At 42.3% G+C, this 17,506-nt stretch overlaps 1 protein-coding gene across 1 annotated transcript; it reads right to left on the reverse strand.

Annotated features, from left to right (window-relative positions):
• Window positions 1-435: 435 nt before the first annotated feature.
• Window positions 436-15,960, reverse strand: CALML4 (calmodulin like 4). Its single transcript, XM_084817542.1, has 5 exons — window positions 15,872-15,960; window positions 15,720-15,750; window positions 13,573-13,713; window positions 5,696-5,884; window positions 436-4,541 (listed from the first exon to the last, which is right to left on the reverse strand). The coding sequence occupies exons 1-5, from the start codon at window positions 15,872-15,874 to the stop codon at window positions 4,444-4,446; spliced, it is 462 nt and encodes a 153-aa protein (XP_084673668.1). The 5' UTR covers window positions 15,875-15,960; the 3' UTR covers window positions 436-4,443.
• Between the last annotated feature and the right edge of the window lie 1,546 nt (window positions 15,961-17,506).

A 17,506-nucleotide genomic window follows, 5' to 3' on the forward strand; every position in this document is an offset into this window, starting at 1 on the left:
TGAATGTTTGAAGTTTTGAAAGTTATGGGAGGATTTCTGGTTCAGGAGGTGGCAGAACCCACAATAATGGAAGGGGACTGTTTCTCCCTTAGGCACAGTCTGCTGGGAATGTTTTCCTGCACAAGCCTCATTGAAGGGAATGTGCTTGTCCCAGGGGGTTGGGCCTTCACCCTTTCCCAATCCTCCTTGTTTAAGCTCAAAATGTATTCATCAATTTGCATAAATTCCACTGCATTTTCTGTGTGTCAGCTGGATGTGGCTTTTTGAAATGTTACTTCTGGTTCTGAAAGGCTGTACAGAACTCGACATGCTTCTTCATCAGCCCCAATACTGTTTTATTGGCATGTATCAGTTCTCTTCACAGATCAGTTTCCACAGTCCTCCTGCACGTGAAAGCCTTGCCATTGGAAGGTCTCTCTGCTTTTTGCATGAGAAAAAATGGGTTCTTAGAATCTAGCTGCCAGTCAAGACTCAACACTGGTGGTTCAACACTGGCGTAACACTTAAGTTTAAGACTACGTTTAAGTACTAAATGCTGCTTTCCTAGGATTTTTGAAAATTGCTTACTTGACAAATTCCTGCTTCTTACTGTGCTAATCAGAATAAGCCTATTAAAACATGGGAATTGTGATTTAAAATCAGTATATTTTGCTGCTGACAAATGACAAAAGCACAGCATGTTCTTTTCTGCAAGTGTATTTGAACCACATGGTCCAATCCTGTGCACTTCTGCTTAGGAGTAAGTGTCACTGAATTCAATGGGACTGATTTATGAGTAAACATGCATAGGATTGGGCTGTGTAAGTGAGCCATCTCTACACAACTTTTTAAAATTATTACTTTAAAACTCCTTCCCTTTCTTGCTTCAACTGTAATATAAATTCTCTACATGAGCCAATCTCACCACCCACCCCACACTATTACTGGCTTCAAAGGTTACTGAATTATTTTGCCATCCCCCCAAGCTTCTCAAGCTGTGTTTAAACCCCCTTTATTAATTTGCGTATTTTTCCCTACCTTGAAACAGGCATGTCTAGTTAGAAAAGTCTGTCTCTAAAACTGGCTGTTCATTTAAACTTTCATACCAAATAAAATAAAGCATGTAAATAGAAAGGAGAATCTTTAAAAATAAATAGGAGAAGGAAGGGGAGGGCCAGGTAGCGAATTTGATACATCCCCAAACCCTCATTGGAGTGTGTATTTGTTCTCTGGTGTGAAAACGTTTTATAGCTAGTTCTTAAAATCTAGATTTACAAAAGGATCAGGAATGGATTGGACAGAGGGAGACCAAATCAAGCAGGGTTTTTTGCTACATTTTACCAAAAATGTGTTAGCTAGTTGTTTGAACCATGTCTGCAAAAGTTAGTATCTTTGTTTTTGAATCAGTCATTCAGTGAAACCTTACACTGATAACAAACCACCATCATTTAATCATAAATTACCATTTTTTCAACCAACTGAGAAGACCACATAAATGTTCGAGTGGATTTTCTATAAATGTGTCCCCTTTGCCATTTAAAGTCTGACTTGAATTTTGAAAATATTTGTTCATATGTATATGTGTGTGTGTATATATGTATGTATTTATAGGTGTGTGTGTGTGTCTGTTCCATGCATGTGTATTCCATTAATGTCTGGCTGATATGTTTCCTTCAGCTAGTTTATAATTTATTGTCAGTAAAATTTAAATAAAAGGACAGAAAACAGGAATCCTTTCTAAGTTCAATCTAGCTTGGAGGCATCAAAAGTGATTACTGTTATTTTTAAATAGCAGAATGAAACTGGCTCAAAAGATGCATATAACTAAATTGGAAATGTGGCCTCATTGTATTCTAAACGGAAGGACTGTTGCAAATGCTGAAAAGCAAATTGAGATTAGCCTTTCAGAAGTGGCAATGTGGCTGCTGGAGCCAAAGTTGGCAGTATTCTGATGAAAACCTGTGGCCCTGTATCTGCTGTCTTGGCTCAGCTGAAGGTAAATGCTTTTATTAGATATTTATACTCACATCTCGGTAACTTCTGGACATGCTAAATATATGCAGATGCAGGTCTTGTAGTTCCTATACTGGCAGAATGTGGCACACAGAGTATATAAAGATGATGGGCTGCAATCAGGTGTATTTAAGAACCATTTATTGTGAATGGATGTAAGCGTGTGTAACTGCGTTGGGCTACAGCTGCTGAGGGAGGTGCTTTCCGCTCGTTGCCTCTTACGATAGTTCAAATAGTTTTGTGATCTGCATATTTATAAAGACTCTTCTACGTCTGATTCAGAAATCTTTCCAACTACTTCTCAACAGTTTACCAGGAACATCTACACTGGTCTGAGTGCTGTTTGGCAAAAAATTGCTGGAAATAATTAGTTGCGTAACTTCACAAGAGCATGATTGTGCTCAGTGTTGGGGGGGATTGTGCCCATCCTCTTTCTTAGTCTGTGGGTGTCTGATAAAGATCCTTATCTTCCCCTCTGTCTGAAGAACTGTGTGGGGCTGGCTCAATTTTAAAACAATCCAGTGCAATGTGAAATTAAAGATCCCTCCCCTCTGTTTCTCAGATTTTTCTCTGATATGTCTCATCAATTCTAGATGGGACTGGCTGCATCAAAAATGAAAGAGAACATCTAATTTTGAGGGTTCTGGAAGTGTAAGATAGCTAGCTATGGTTCATATGCCCTTGTCTTTCCCTCTTAAGTCCTTCATAATAAACAAGAACAAGGAGTCTTCTTAATTCAAGGTAAACAGACTTCCCAGTCCTCCCTTGACTTGTATTTTGGGAATCTGATGTATGTAACTCCAGGAGCCTTTTGTGAAAAGGTATTTCCTGATGTGTGTGTGTGTATGTGGGTGTTTTTTTTTACAGCCAATAGCAGTAGTTGAATTTACTTGGCAAAAGGTTCAGCTTTGACTTCACCCAGCCATCACAGTTTCTTTAAAAGCAAACTAGTGTTGAAGAATTGCAGAGTTTTTCTTATAACATGGAGTTATCATGGAGTTTTGGCTACTTTGACATCCTGTTAAATTTGACTATGTAAGACATACTTTATGTATATCATAACTTGTTGGCTCATGTTCTTGCGCCTTATTTTTTCAACAGAGAGGGATGGATGGGTGTGTATATGTACATGTACTGCTTGCATGTATGTCTCTCTTGTACAGTCAGTGTGTCTGACTGCGTGTACACACAGATGCAAGATACCTGTATAATAGCAAGGGTAGAATGGTTTTGAATAACTTCTGTGGGCATTACTGGGTGCGTAGTTTGTGTTTTTAAAAAAACTTCAATGCAAAACCAAAATTAAACCTTGCTAAAGCTTAACTGATTGCTGGTTGCAAAGTATTGCAGTATTTTCACAACAGCATTCCCAAATTTCTTCTTCACCCTGCCAAAATATAGACACTGTAAACCTTTGGAGGAGGGTATTGCTGATTAATCCTCCATCGAACTAGTTAGCCATTTTCTCTTAATGTGGTTAACCTTGTTCACTACATTAAGCATTCAGGGTTTTCCATAATACATTTTTAAAAGATAGTTTCTTATTGTGTTTTTATTTTCCTTCCAATGGGAGCATAGATTTCTATTGAGAGAGAACTGCCAGAGGCCCCGGCACGTGCTGCTGTTAATTGCTCTAATTAACAAAAGGGAAAACATTATGTATATAAACATAAAACTAAAAAAGATTATTAATTCCATAAACTCAAACCTGTGATTCATTGCCTTAAAACTTTCTCTTAGTTTTCCATACAGCATGCCAAACAAGTTTTTTAAAGTGGCTTTTAAAAAAAATGTATAGTAGACCAATGTCAGTTTGTATAAAAGTAACAAGTGGAAATATTTATTACATGCATTGGAAAAAAATGTTTTACCCTATTGAATGTTACCTGTTTATGTAAAACATCTTTAGATGTAATAAAAAGCATTATTATGTTGTCTCTTCTGGAATAAGTATTGCTGAATATGTGCTAGGTAAGAAAATCCATGGTTTTGAATCGCTGTCTCTAACACTATGAAAAACTGTATATGTATAACACCAGTTCAATTAACACAACACTGCTGAATAGAACATAAATACTTATGTGCTACCTGAAAGTTCTTGGACACTAGCCCACTTAAGACTGAAAAATATTTCCAACTTATAAGCACCCCATTCTTGAAAATTTTGAAATCAAAGTGAAATATGTGATCCATTTTACACACACAGTTGCATTGGTTTGTTTGAGTCAACATATCCACCTGCTGGAATAGTGCAGTTTAACTGCTTACCATGTTTCACCTTAACTTTTGTGAAGAATATTGGTTGTGCATTTTAAATAGCTCAGGTTTCATAAGGCAAAGCATTTATTTTTTAATGCAAGTAAGCAGTAGAGATCCCAGTTCCAAAAGTGCCTTAAGGAACACCGCAAGCCACCGTGAGCGCCATCAGCCCGGTTCTTATCTTTCCATAGTTCAGTAGTCAGCAACAGGAAGGGTGATTGATTGGACGAAGTCTTTGTACTTTACTATTCCATTGTGTCCCACTTCGGCATCCTTCAAAAGGTTGTCCACTGTAAACAATTGCACAATAACTGAACCACTTCAGTTTACTTGATGTTTAGATATTTAGACTGTCTTTATTTTAGATTTTTAACCTGTATGTCAGGGGTGGGATGGCAGGAAGAGTAACAGTGTTACAGCAGCTGAAAGGAGCATTTCCCGTTAATGGAATAGGTGGGCCCCATAGCATGGTCCAAAGACACATGATGCACCAACTTTTCTTGAAGCTAAGCAGACTTGAGTCTTGTGTCCCTGCGGTCCTCTTATTTGGAAAAGGGCTGTAGCTCAGGGTAGAGCGTATGCTTTGCATGCAAAAGGTCCAAGGTTCAATACCCAGTGTCTCTAGGAAAGGCTGGGAAAGACCCCTGCCTGAAATAACGGAGAGCCAAGTGACTTGAGCTGGGGGATCAAGTAGGGTAATGTTTTGAAATAAGGAAATGCTTGACTGTCAAGCAGGAGGGGTAAGCTTAGTTAAAGAAGACCCTCTGTGCTTCTCCCCAGCCATGACATAGGTGCTCCTCCCCTCCAATCCCACTGGAACCCAGAACTGACTGTTGCACACATCCTCTGCCTGGCTCCGGCTACCCTGGCTCAGGAAAAGGTGCTGCCGGCACAAGAGGTCACTCTGTCTCATTTTTAAAACCAAGACGCTGCCATGGGCATTACAGAACCTTCCTGGAGACTTCAAGAAAGGGCTGCGTAGATGAGGGATGCTTTTAAGTATAACACACTCTGCCTTCAAGGCAGAATCCTCTACCACTTAAAGGAAGCCATGCTGAAAATTAACCCTCTAAAGGCTAGAGGTGGGGACATAACTTTGAGTGGTTTGAGAGACTTCGCTTTATTTAAAATATTTCTTGGCTGCCTTTCAGGGCAGAAGCCCACCCAAGGTGGCTTACAGTGATCCTAGAGCATACACTTGCTTCCTAGAGCATACACATATTTCTCCCTCTATTGCCTCTGGTCAATACAATATTGTTTCTTAGACAATACAGCAGCCTTCCTCAATCTGACCAAGCTGGGAGTTGTAGTCTTAACAGCTGGAGGGCACCAGGCCAGGGAAGGTAGCAGTACAAACACCTGCTTACCAGAGGCAATCTTGGGACAAGGGGACATTTGACAAACACCAATCCTTTTCCCCAAATGGCTGGCAAAAGTTTCTTACCCTCTTCCTTGGACAACTTTTCTCCTAGGTTCATCAGCTTGGCCCTCAGTTCTGCCACTGTGATGAATCCAGTCTTCTGCTTGTCAGCCATTGACATGGCCAAGAGGATTTCGTTTCTAGGATCTTCTTGCTGCATTTGCCTGTACATGATGGTCAGGAAAATGGAAAAATCCAGTTCTGCATTGCCATCTGGAAACAAAGAGGAGGAATGGGTGGGTGGCCTGCATTGTGTAAACAAGGTGCTGCTGTTAAATTTCACCAGCTGGGCCTTGTTAAAACTCTACTTGCACGGCTGCATCAGACGGAGGTAAGCCTGTCCAATCCAGCATCCTGTTTTCCAGAGGCTAGCCAGATGCCTCCAGGAAGCCCATGTGCAAGACACTGCCCTCCCCTAGTGCTTGTTCCCCAAGAGGCAGTATTAAACAGTACATAGTCTCAGCAAGAATTGTCTTATCCAAAGGCTGTTGGCAGACCTTGCTTCTCCATGCATGTATCTAATCATGTCTCTCTCAGCCATCCAGCCCAGAACCCATTCCCATTCCCTGTGCCAGTGCATTCTATCAACTGATCTTTTGTTGTGTAAAGAGAGTTCCTCTTGCCTGTCCTGAATCAGCTTCCAGTCAGTTTCATTAGGTGACCCAAGTGTAGTATTATAGGGAGAGAACGTCCATTTTCCATATCTTTATAAACCTCTATCATGCCCCTCCTAAGTTTCTTCTCAACTAAAATGCCCCAGACATTGGAACATTCCTCATACGGAAGATGCTCCATGCCCTGATAGTTTTGGTTGCCCTTCTCTGCATCTTTTCCAGTTACCCAACATCCTTTTAGAGATGGGCTAACCAGAACTGTATGTAGCATTTCCAATGCAGGTGCTGAAAAGTTTATATTGCGATCCAGTTCTGTTTTCAACCCCTTTGCTAATAATCCCTAATCTGAACTTTGCCTTCATCACAGCTGCTGCACTTCAAGTTTAATCCATTACAATCACAGACCAATAAAAAACAGAATAAGATACATAGTACAGATTAATTTTCAGAGGAGCCAGAAGGAAGCTCTTACTTTGCTATCTGCTTCCTAATCCATACTGAAAATAAAAGGAATTTAGTTACATTATCAGTGAAACTGAAATATCAGTAAAACAGAAAGAGAATAGAGTTCCAGTAGAAATGGTGTTTTTAAGCTATTCAAGATATTTTTATTGAGCTGTCTGCCAGGGTCTCTTCCCTGGTTAGTCACCAACCAGATCCCATCAGTGGTTAGATTTTTTTAAATTGCCGCAATGTGGATCACTTTATATGTATTTTGACTCTCATTCATCATTTTGTTGTCCGTTCACCCAGTTTGGAGAGATCCTTTAGGAACCAAGCTGGGTTGGTTTTTCACATCTGGAACAATTTGGTCTCATCTGCAATCTTTGGCTCCTGTAGATATTTTGTGAATAATGTAAGTTTGTAGACCATTGGGAAATCCTGCTACTTTGTTGTTGTTGTTGTTCAGTCGTTCAATCATGTCCGACTCTTCGTGACCCCATGGACCATAGCACGCCAGGCCTTCCTGTCCTCCGCTCTCTCCCGGAGCGTGCTCAAGTTCATCTTCATTGCATCGGTGATGCTATCTAGCCATCTCATCCTCTGCCGACCCCTTCTCCTTTTGCCTTCAGTCTTTCCCAGCATCAGGGTCTTTTCCAGAGAGTTTTCTCTTCACATTAGGTGGCCAAAATATTTGAGCTTCAGCTTCAGTATCTGTCCTTCCAATGAGCACTCAGGGTTGACTTCCTTTAGGATGGACTGATTTGACCTCCTTGCAGTCCAGGGGACTTGTAAGAGTCTTCTCCAGCACCACAGTTCGAAAGCATCAATTCTTCGGCGCTCAGCCTTCCTTATAGTCCAGCTCTCACAGCCATACATTACTACTGGGAAAACCATAGCTTTGATTAGACGGACCTTTGTTGGCAAGGTGATGTCTCTGCTTCTTACTATGCTGTCTAGGTTGGCCATAGCTTTCCTCCCCAGGAGCAAGCGTCTTTTAATTTCATGGCTACAGTCACCGTCTGCGGTGATCTTGGAGCCCAAGAAAGTAAAATCTGTCACTGCTTCCATTTCTTCCCTTTCTATATGCCAGGAAGTGATAGGGCCAGATGCCATGATCTTCGTTTTTTTAATGTTGAGTTTCAAACCAGCTTTTGCACTCTCCTCTTTCACCCTCAACAAGAGGCTCTTGAGATCCTCTTCGCTTTCTGCCATTAGGGTGGTATCGTCTGCATATCGGAGGTTATTGATAATTCTCCCAGAAATCTTAATTCTAACCTCTGATTCATCCAACCCGGCATTTCTCATGATGTACTCTGCATATAAGTTAAATAAGCAGGGTGACAATATGCAGCCTTGTCGTACTCCTTTCCCAATTTTGAACCACTCGGTTGTTCCAAGTCTGGTTCTTACTGTTGCTTCTTGACCCTCGTACAGGTTTCTCAGGAGGCAGGTAAGGTGGTCTGGTACTCCCATCACTTTAAGAATTTGCCACAGTTTGTTGTGATCCACACAAAGGCTTTAGTGTAGTCAATGAAGCAGAAATAGACGTTTTTCTGGAATTCTCTTGCTTTCTCCATGATCCAGCGAATGTTGGCGATTTGATCTCTAGTTCCTCTGCCTCTTCGAAACCCAGCTTGTACTTCCGGTAGTTCTCGGTTCGCATACTGCTGAAGCCTAGCTTGTAGGATTTTGAGCATCACCTTGCTGGCATGTGAAATGAGCACAATTGTGCGGTAGTTTGAACACTCTTTGGCGTTGCCCTTCTTTGGAACTGGAATGTAAACTGACCTTTTCCAGTCTTGCGGCCATTGTTGAGTGATCCAAATTTGTTGGCATATTGAATGCAGCACTTTAAGAGCATCATCTTTTAGGATTTTAAATAGCTCAGCTGGAATACTGTCATCTCCACTAGCTTTGTTGTTACTAATGCTTCCTAAGGCCCACTTGACTTCACTCTCGAGGATGTCCGGCTCAAGTTCAGTGACCGCACTATCATGGCTATCAGGGACATTCAGATCTTTCCTGTATAGTTCTTCTGTGTATTCTTTCCACCTCTTCTTAATCTCATCTGCATCTGTTAGGTCCCTGCCTTCTTTGTCCTTTATCATGCCCGTCTTTGCACAAAACGTTCCCTTGAGATCTCCGATTTTCTTGAAGAGATCTCTAGTCTTTCCCATTCTGTTGTTTTCCTTGATTTCTTTGCATTGTTCATTTAAGAAGGCCTTCTTGTCTCTCCTTGGAACTCTGCATTCAGTTGGATATATCTTCCCTTTTCTCCCTTGCTTTTCGCTTCCCTTCTTTCCTCAGCTACTTGTAAAGCCTCATCAGACAGCCACTTTGCTTTCTTGCAGTTCTTTTTCTTTGGGATGGATTTCGTTGCTGCCTCCTGAACAATGTTATGGACCTCCGTCCATAGTTCCTCAGGCACTCTGTCTATCAGGTCTAATCCCTGAAATCTATTCCTCACCTCCACTGTATATTCATCAGGGATATGATTTAGGTCATACCTGAATGGTTTAGTGGTTTTCCCTACGTTCTTCAATTTAAGCTGAAATTTTGCAACAGGAAGCTCATGATCTGAGCCACAGTCAGCTCCAGATCTTGTTTTGACTGACTGTATAGAGCTTCTCCATCTTTGGCTGCAAAGGACATAATCAATCTGATTTCGATATTGACCATCTGGTGATGTCCATGTGTAGAGTCGTCTCTTGTGCTGTTGGAAAAGAGTGTTTGCTATGATCAGCGTGTTCTCTTGGCAAAACTCTATTAGCTTTTGTCCTGCTTCATTTTGTACACCAAGGCCATGCCTGCCTGTTATCCCGGTGATTTCTTGACTTCCTACTTTAGCATTCCAATCCCCTATGATGAAGAGGACATCTTTTTTTGGTGTTAGTTCTAGAAGGTGTTGTAGGTCTTCATAGAACCGATCAACCTCAGCTTCTTCGGCATCAGTGGTTGGGGCATAGACTTGAATTACTGTGATGTTGAGTGGTTTGCCTTGGATTCGTACTGAGATCATTCTATCATTTTTAAGATTGTACCCCAGTACAGCTTTTCCCACCCTTTTGTTGACTATGAGTGCTACTCCATTTCTTCTAAGGGATTCTTGCCCACAATAGTAGATATGATGGTCACCTGAATTAAATTCGCCCATGCCTGTCCATTTTAGTTCGCTGGTTCCCAAGATGTCGATGTTCAATCTTGCCATCTCATGTTTGACCACCTCCAGCTTACCTTGATTCATTGATCTGACATTCCAGGTTCCTAAACAATATTGTTCTTTACAGCATCGAATTTTCTTTTCACCACCAGACACATCCACAGCTGAGTGTCCTTTCGGCTTTGGCCCAGCCGCTTCACTCTTTCTGGCGCTACTTGGAAATACCCTCTGCTCTTCCCCAGTAGCATATTGGACACCTTCCGACCTGAGGGGCTCATCTTCCGGCGTCATATCTTTTAGCCTTGTGATACATTCCATGGGGTTTTCTTGGCAAGAATACTGGAGTGGGTTGCAGTTTCCTTCTCCAGTGGACCACATTTTGTCAAAACTCTCTGCCATGACCTGTCCATCTTGGGTGGCCCTGCACGGCATAGCTTATGGCTTCACTGAGTTACGCAAGCCCCTTCGCCACAACAAGGCAGTGATCCATGAAGAGGATGGATTTTCATTACTTACTTCTGTACTTACTTACTTACTTACTTACTTGATTACTTACTGGATTTTCATTACTTACTTCTTTTCATTATGGAACATGTCTGTTCCTATCTTCTGCTTCCTATTCCTTAATCTGTTAAAGATCTACAAGAGGACCTGTACCATGCCATGACTGGTATGTTTACTCAAGAACCTGTGGGGAGGGCTTGCTTTGACAAAAGCTTTTTGAAAGACCATACATATGTACACAGGGGTGATCTGGTAGATATTTATTGACTTACTCAAATAACTCCAAAAGCTTGGAGAGGCAGGACTTCCCTTTGTAGTAGCCCTATGAATTTTTCCTCCACAAGGTTTGTTCTTTATGTTTTATCATTCTGTCTTTAATAATGCTTTCCCCGCAATGTACCTGGAACAAGTTGATAGGTCTGTAATTTCCAAAATTCTTACGCCCCCAATCCCTTAGGTATTAGGTTGGATACCTTCCACTTTCCAAGAAGAAGGCTGATTTTAGTGACAAGTTGCATATTCTTGTTTATAAGACCAGCAATTTCATATTGTTATTTATTTGAGCTCTCAGGTATACAGTAGGCACATATGTTGTTAGTTTTTAATTTGGCAATACACCTTAGAACTTCATCTGTTCTCATCATCTCCATCTTAGTACTTCCGGTTCCCTGCACCCCCAAATCAGTCTGTGTATCTGTTCATCATCTGGGAAGAGCAATGCAAAATATTCATTTTGCTTCTCTTCATCCTTTCTCTCCTTTGCTGTCTAATAGTCTGATGCCTCACTGGTTAGTTTCTTGCTTCTGATTCATTTAAAAGAAATGTGTATTGCTTCATTTAAGTATACTCATTCTTTTTCGTTTCCTTTAGCAATTGCTTGCATTTCTCTTGTCAGAGTTGGTTCTCCTTTGGGACAGCTTCCACTTTTAAAAAAGGAAGCTCCGACCTTCTGCAGTTCCACTGATTGTACTGGTTAACCATGCTGGCATCCTGTTGGACTTATCTGTATCATAACAAATCTGCAGTTTACATTCTAGCCAAGTGAGAGACTTGGGTCCCTTGACTCTATTTCTCAACTAAGCCCACACTTTCTTCTTTTCTTTTTTTAGAAAAAAAAATCTGTTGATATCAAATGGACTTTCTAGACAACATTCTATTTGTATATATTCTGAATTTTTTTAGCACCATGGTCACTGTTGGTGAGCAGTTCAACACTTTGTTGTGGCACCACTCAGGATTGTCTAGGGAACCCAATACTGGGGAAAAGGTGGGATATAAATAATAATAACCACCACCACCACCTTTGGTTGGTTCCCTATCCAAGTGTTTCAAGTCACTTGTCTAAAAAATGCATTACACCTTGAACATACATTTACTCAGTCACATTCTCCTTTGGCTGCCTTCCTGATTTCTTGTCCCATCTCAAGGTTATTGTCAGAGTTTTGGCCAAGGTACGTACCCACTGTTTTCTGGGTACTACTATTTTCACCCAGAGTGATTCTGTAGAGGACTTTATTCCTCTTACATTTTTTCATGTATTGGATTATGCTCCAGTGTACAGATGGACACCTCCTCCCCCATGCTCTTCCCTGTTTAGATAACAGGGTTAACAGAATCTCACCAATTCTCTCCATTCCATAAAGTTTCTGATGTGCCTCCTGCATCGTATGTCTTGTTTTAGCACCAAGCACTCCAGCGCTCCCACCCTGGCATGGAGGTGACTGTTACGGGCAGATAAAAACCCAGAGAGGTTGCCCCTCTCCAAATGTCTTTGGTGTGCACAATTCTTCCAATGACTCTTTGATCTCTAAATGGCAGGAAGTATAGCGGACAGCCAAGTGCAAACCTTGGGGTAGGCAACCTGGTGTCCTCCAGATGTTTTAGAATACAACTCCCATGATCCTTGACCATTGGGCATGCTGGATGGGGCTTATGAAAGTTGTAGTCCAAAACATTTGGACAGCACCAAGTTTCCTTAACCTCGTGTAGATGACCTGATGATTATGCCATCATTGTGGAGGGATGAGCTGTCACTCACTCAGTGGTCCCCTACTGCCATCAGCTCCCCAATAAGTCAACTTAAAAGTAGTGCTGTGTCCTTTTTGGTGTTATGCACCAAGGCTAGGTGTACTGTGGTTTAAGTAAGAGGCTGCCTCTTTTGTACAGGCTCAGCTTGTCCCAAAGTGTTCCCATGTACCTTACCTATCTAAGTTCCTTCTCTGGACATCCTTGCCTTACCCACACATGGGTATCTGTCACAAATCAATCTTACCTAAATTCCTAATTAAAGAGTCACCCATACAAGGACCACTCTGCTCTCAAAGGGTCTCAGGTCATCCCTGGTCACTTCAAATATATTGATGCCTTCTTCATTTTGACACCATCCCGCCTGCAAGATCCTCATTCTCCGTAGAAGAGGAGCTAACATCATGGGAGTGGGATGCCTCCACCACATCCCTGGGGATCTTATTTAAGTCCCTCTCTGCCTCTCTCAGCTTCTCCAGGTTAGATGTGCCAGAAGCTCATTGCACTGAGCACACCCAAGACTTCTACTTAAAAGGCAGGTAGCCTGGGTCACTTTAAATCCTGGTCCTTAACTTTCCCTGAATGTTTTGCCATTTTTCTTGGCTACTAGGAGGGATCCAGGTACTATATGTTTGTTTATTTAGTCCCTTTTAGGGATGTGCTTCATATTTGGCCGAATCCCAGACTGAGTTGGGTTAAATTTGGGAAATGTCCAAATTGAAGCAGGGCTCCTCCAAAATAGACCGAATTCAATCCTGAACCCTCCTGAAGCTTTGTTCACCATTCAGATTCAGAGAGACACAGTGTTGGCTGCAAAAATTGATAAATTTATTCCCAAGGAGTTATCTCCTCTGCATGGCTCAAGGTCCTTCTGGGCAGCCTGCTCCTCTTCCGCCTCCAGCTTTCTGTTTGATCAAGGTCTAAAGTCCACCAGTCCCAAACAGTGGCAAGTAGTGGCAAATGTAATAAATACTCTTCACTGCCATACATACAGGACAGGATCCATGCTGCGTGTTAGATTTCAGCAGGAGCAGCAGCTGCTAGCCAGGCAGCAAGTAGGCCATGGAAATTGCATTTTAGTAGCCATTGTTTTTCACAGCGGGCTTTGTTAAAAGTAATTATGAAGTCATAGACTACATCTTCCCTTTACTTACCCACTTTGTGTAGCTGAAGGTGTCTTGCCACCTCTCCTGGGGTAGGGCTGGTCCCCAAACAGCGCATAACCGTGATAAGGTCGCTGGCCTTTATCTTGCCTTTTTGTTTCTTATCATAGAGGGAAAAACATTCCTTGAACTCTGGTCAGGAAAAAGGGAGGAGGGAAGAAGTCCAATTTAATTAGTGCATCTGCCTTGTTGTGGTGAAGGGGCTTGCGTAACTCAGTGAAGCCATAAGCTATGCCATGCAGGGCCACCCAAGATGGGAGTACCAGACCACCTTACCTGTCTCCTGAGAAACCTGTACGAGGGTCAAGAAGCAACAGTAAGAACCAGACATGGAACAACCGAGTGGTTCAAAATTGGGAAAGGAGTACGACAAGGCTGCATATTGTCACCCTGCTTATTTAACTTATATGCAGAGTACATCATGAGAAATGCCGGGTTGGATGAATCAGAGGTCGGAATTAAGATTGCTGGGAGAATTATCAACAACCTCCGATATGCAGACGATACCACCCTAATGGCAGAAAGCGAAGAGGATCTCAAGAGCCTCTTGTGGAGGGTGAAAGAGGAGAGTGCAAAAGCTGGTTTGAAACTCAACATTCAAAAAACTAAGATCATGGCATCTGGCCCCATCACTTCCTGGCATATAGAAGGGGAAGAAATGGAAGCAGTGACAGATTTTACTTTCTTGGGCTCCAAGATCACCGCAGACGGTGACTGTAGCCATGAAATTAAAAGACGCTTGCTCCTGGGGAGGAAAGCTATGGCCAACCTAGACAGCATAGTAAGAAGCAGAGACATCACCTTGCCGACAAAGGTCCGTCTAATCAAAGCTATGGTTTTCCCAGTAGTAATGTATGGCTGTGAGAGCTGGACTATAAGGAAGGCTGAGCGCCAAAGAATTGATGCTTTCGAGCTGTGGTGCTGGAGAAGACTCTTACAAGTCCCCTGGATTGCAAGGAGGTCAAATCAGTCCATCCTAAAGGAAATCAACCCTGAGTGCTCATTGGAAGGACAGATAATGAAGCTGAAGCTCCAATATTTTGGCCACCTAATGCGAAGAGAAAACTCCCTGGAAAAGACCCTGATGCTGGGAAAGATTGAAGGCAAAAGGAGAAGGGGACAGCAGAGGATGAGATGGCTAGATAGCATCACCGATGCAATGAAGATGAACTTGAGCACGCTCCGGGAGAGAGCGCAGGACAGGAAGGCCTGGCGTGCTATGGTCCATGGGGTCACGAAGAGTCGGACGCGACTGAACGACTGAACAACAACAACAAACTGGTCCATGCAGCTGATCATTCTAAGGCCCACACACAATTTAAATCCCAATGGACAGCACCAATTTTCCTGATATTTAGATACTTCCTTAAGCCTCTCCAATCCTCGAGTTTCAGAATAGGTAATGAATGTGTTAAGACATTTGAAACTATTCTCATTTTTAAAAATCAAAACTGAGTAAGCATACTTGTTTAACATTCCATGTTCACCATCTAGCCGTATGAATTCACCCTACAGAGAAACAGATTTCTTTTCTGATCTCATTTGGTTGCATAAAGAGTAGTCCCTCGACCTTCATTGCACCAGGCCTGAGGCTCAAGGCCATAAAATGGAGACATCCCTGGTAGTGGCTCCCCACCACTAGAACTTCCTCTCGGAGGTCCATCAAAGCTAGAGCCTAGCTAGCTTCCAGGAACCAAAGGCCCTTTCAATCATGTCATTGTTTTTTTTTCCAGATTGATATAACTGCTGCATAGCAACACTTTCAAAACAGTTGGCAACATAGCAAGAAAATTGCATTATAGTGCTTACATGACACTATAATTAAAGGCAAGAATTCTAACAGCAATTAGCCAGTTAAATACAGAACAGCCACTTCTGAAACTAGGTGGACTGTTTATATGGGGAAAGAACTTTATGGCTGAGAATGGGCTGAAGTTCTTTGTGGCTTTAGTTGTACAAAATATTTTTTATGATGTATAAGTTATTTACTTAGATGCATCAGTGGGGCAGGCAATCTGAAAGAACAGCAAAAACATGTAAGGAGGTACTTAGTGTTCCCCCCAAGGAAGAGCAGGTCATAAAAACAAGAAATAAATGTAGTTAGTTTGCTTTAAACATATAATTTAAAAGAGACATACCATTGATTTGATCCTGGGATAGAAATTTTGCCTGCAATACACAAAAGAGAGGAAATGTTAAATTAAGTTATAATCTGCAGAGAGAAACACTGCACCCGCTCACTCCCCTGCCCTCCATACACATGGACACTGGAGACTTTTTCTTAATTCACCATTGCTGTTTTTTTATGCTCTCCTCTGCGAGGCACAAGGTCCTTCTGGGCAGCCTGCTCCTCTTGTCGTCTTCCGCCTCCAGCTTTCTGTTTGATCAAGGTCTAAAGTCCACCAGTCCCAAACAGTGGCAAGTAGTGGCAAATGTAATAAATACTCTTCACTGCCATACATACAGGACAGGATCCATGCTGCGTGTTAGATTTCAGCAGGAGCAGCAGCTGCTAGCCAGGCAGCAAGTAGGCCATGGAAATTGCATTTTAGTAGCCATTGTTTTTCATCTCTCTGCTTTGTAGGATTTTTTTTTTTTTTAAGCCGTGTGACAGCATAGAAACCCTAACACACACAAAAGCGGCAACTGCGGTCCTGGAATCCCCCAACTGCTTAGAGACCCAAATGCGTAGTAATCCCAGATAGATTGCAAGACACCTTATGCCGTGTGTAAATACCAACAAGTGGTGCCCATTCGCTAATGCGTAATGCCATGGTTTCAAGGAGGCCACACAGAGGTCGCTCACCCACTACAAGTTAACATTTATGCACCTAGTAGTAGAAGGGCTGGAGGCGGGAAATGGTGAAATGTGAAGGGTTCAGTATTTTCAAATTTGGTCCTGGAAGTGTTGCTAGAATTCAAGAACTTTTTCTCCAGAGTGGGCAGGAGCTTAGCCATGAGGTCAGGAGAGGCATCCTGAGCATTGGGGGCGGTGGGGGGGGGGGGAGACCCAACCCTTGTGGCAACCTCCCACACAAGCCCATCGAGTGAATGGGAGCAGAAAAGGAGGACTCACCAGGGAGTTATGGCCCCTGTCCATTAGCGACGCGAGGGCTACCCTTTCAATCTTCCCTTTCAGGCACCAAAAAATGTCTTGGGCCAATGCAGTTTCTCTCAGCATACACACTCATTTTGACTGACAAATGCAATAAAGGAAGCCATGAAAATCTGGCCATAAATAAATAACAAGAGATTCAAACCATGTTACAACCTGCTAGATACAAAGGAAGTCATGTACCGCTACTGTCTAAAACGATTCTTAGTGACTCTGCAGAAACCTTTAAAATGGCTGCTGTGAAGGTTTGAGGACTACAGAAGCAAAGGCAAAAAAAAGTCAGGCTTAGAAGCCTGGAGTTTTCTGTTGGGAAGGGCTAACCCTGAGAGGAATAGTTTAATTTCTCCACTTAAAAGTAATTTCTTCAGTTTTGCAGCAGTGCTTTCAGTTTTGAGGGAGGAGGGTGACAGAGCCGGTAAGAGCAGATAGCCAGACCGTGATGTGTGAGCAGAGTCTGAGGAGTAAACAGGAAGAAGCAGCCTAGAAAAATCTAAGGTCAGCTAGGATAAAGGAACTTCCGTTTTGCAAATTTTCTTTTCTTTTAATGCTTTTTGTATCACTCAGCTCTGTTGTGTAAATACCTTTAGTTGTGATTTGCTTGCTTTAATTTACCAGTAAACAGTTGTGTCTAGACCCTGTGCCTAGAGCGTCAGTCACCCCACATATACAGCCCAAATGCGATCTTACAGCATAGGAGAAGTTTAAAAGATGGAAGGTGGGACTCTTAAGGAAGCAAGAGATCCTCAAGGAGTTGCTCAAGGGGTCCAGGTTATAAGAGGAACCCTGACAGCTGCCTCTGGCACAAGCAAA

The sequence above is a fragment of the Heloderma suspectum genome, chromosome 11 (assembly GCF_057233095.1).
Source record: "Heloderma suspectum isolate Gila_16-S chromosome 11, 16-S_ref, whole genome shotgun sequence".
Lineage (NCBI taxonomy): Eukaryota > Metazoa > Chordata > Lepidosauria > Squamata > Helodermatidae > Heloderma > Heloderma suspectum.

Coding starts and splice junctions, on each gene's coding strand:
- CALML4 (XM_084817542.1), bottom strand. Junction 5,885..13,572: donor CCTTCAGCTACACAAAGTGG/GTAAGTAAAGGG, acceptor CTTTGTTTCCAG/ATGGCAATGCAGAACTGGAT. Junction 4,542..5,695: donor AAAGTTGTCCAAGGAAGAGG/GTAAGAAACTTT, acceptor AATTGTTTACAG/TGGACAACCTTTTGAAGGAT.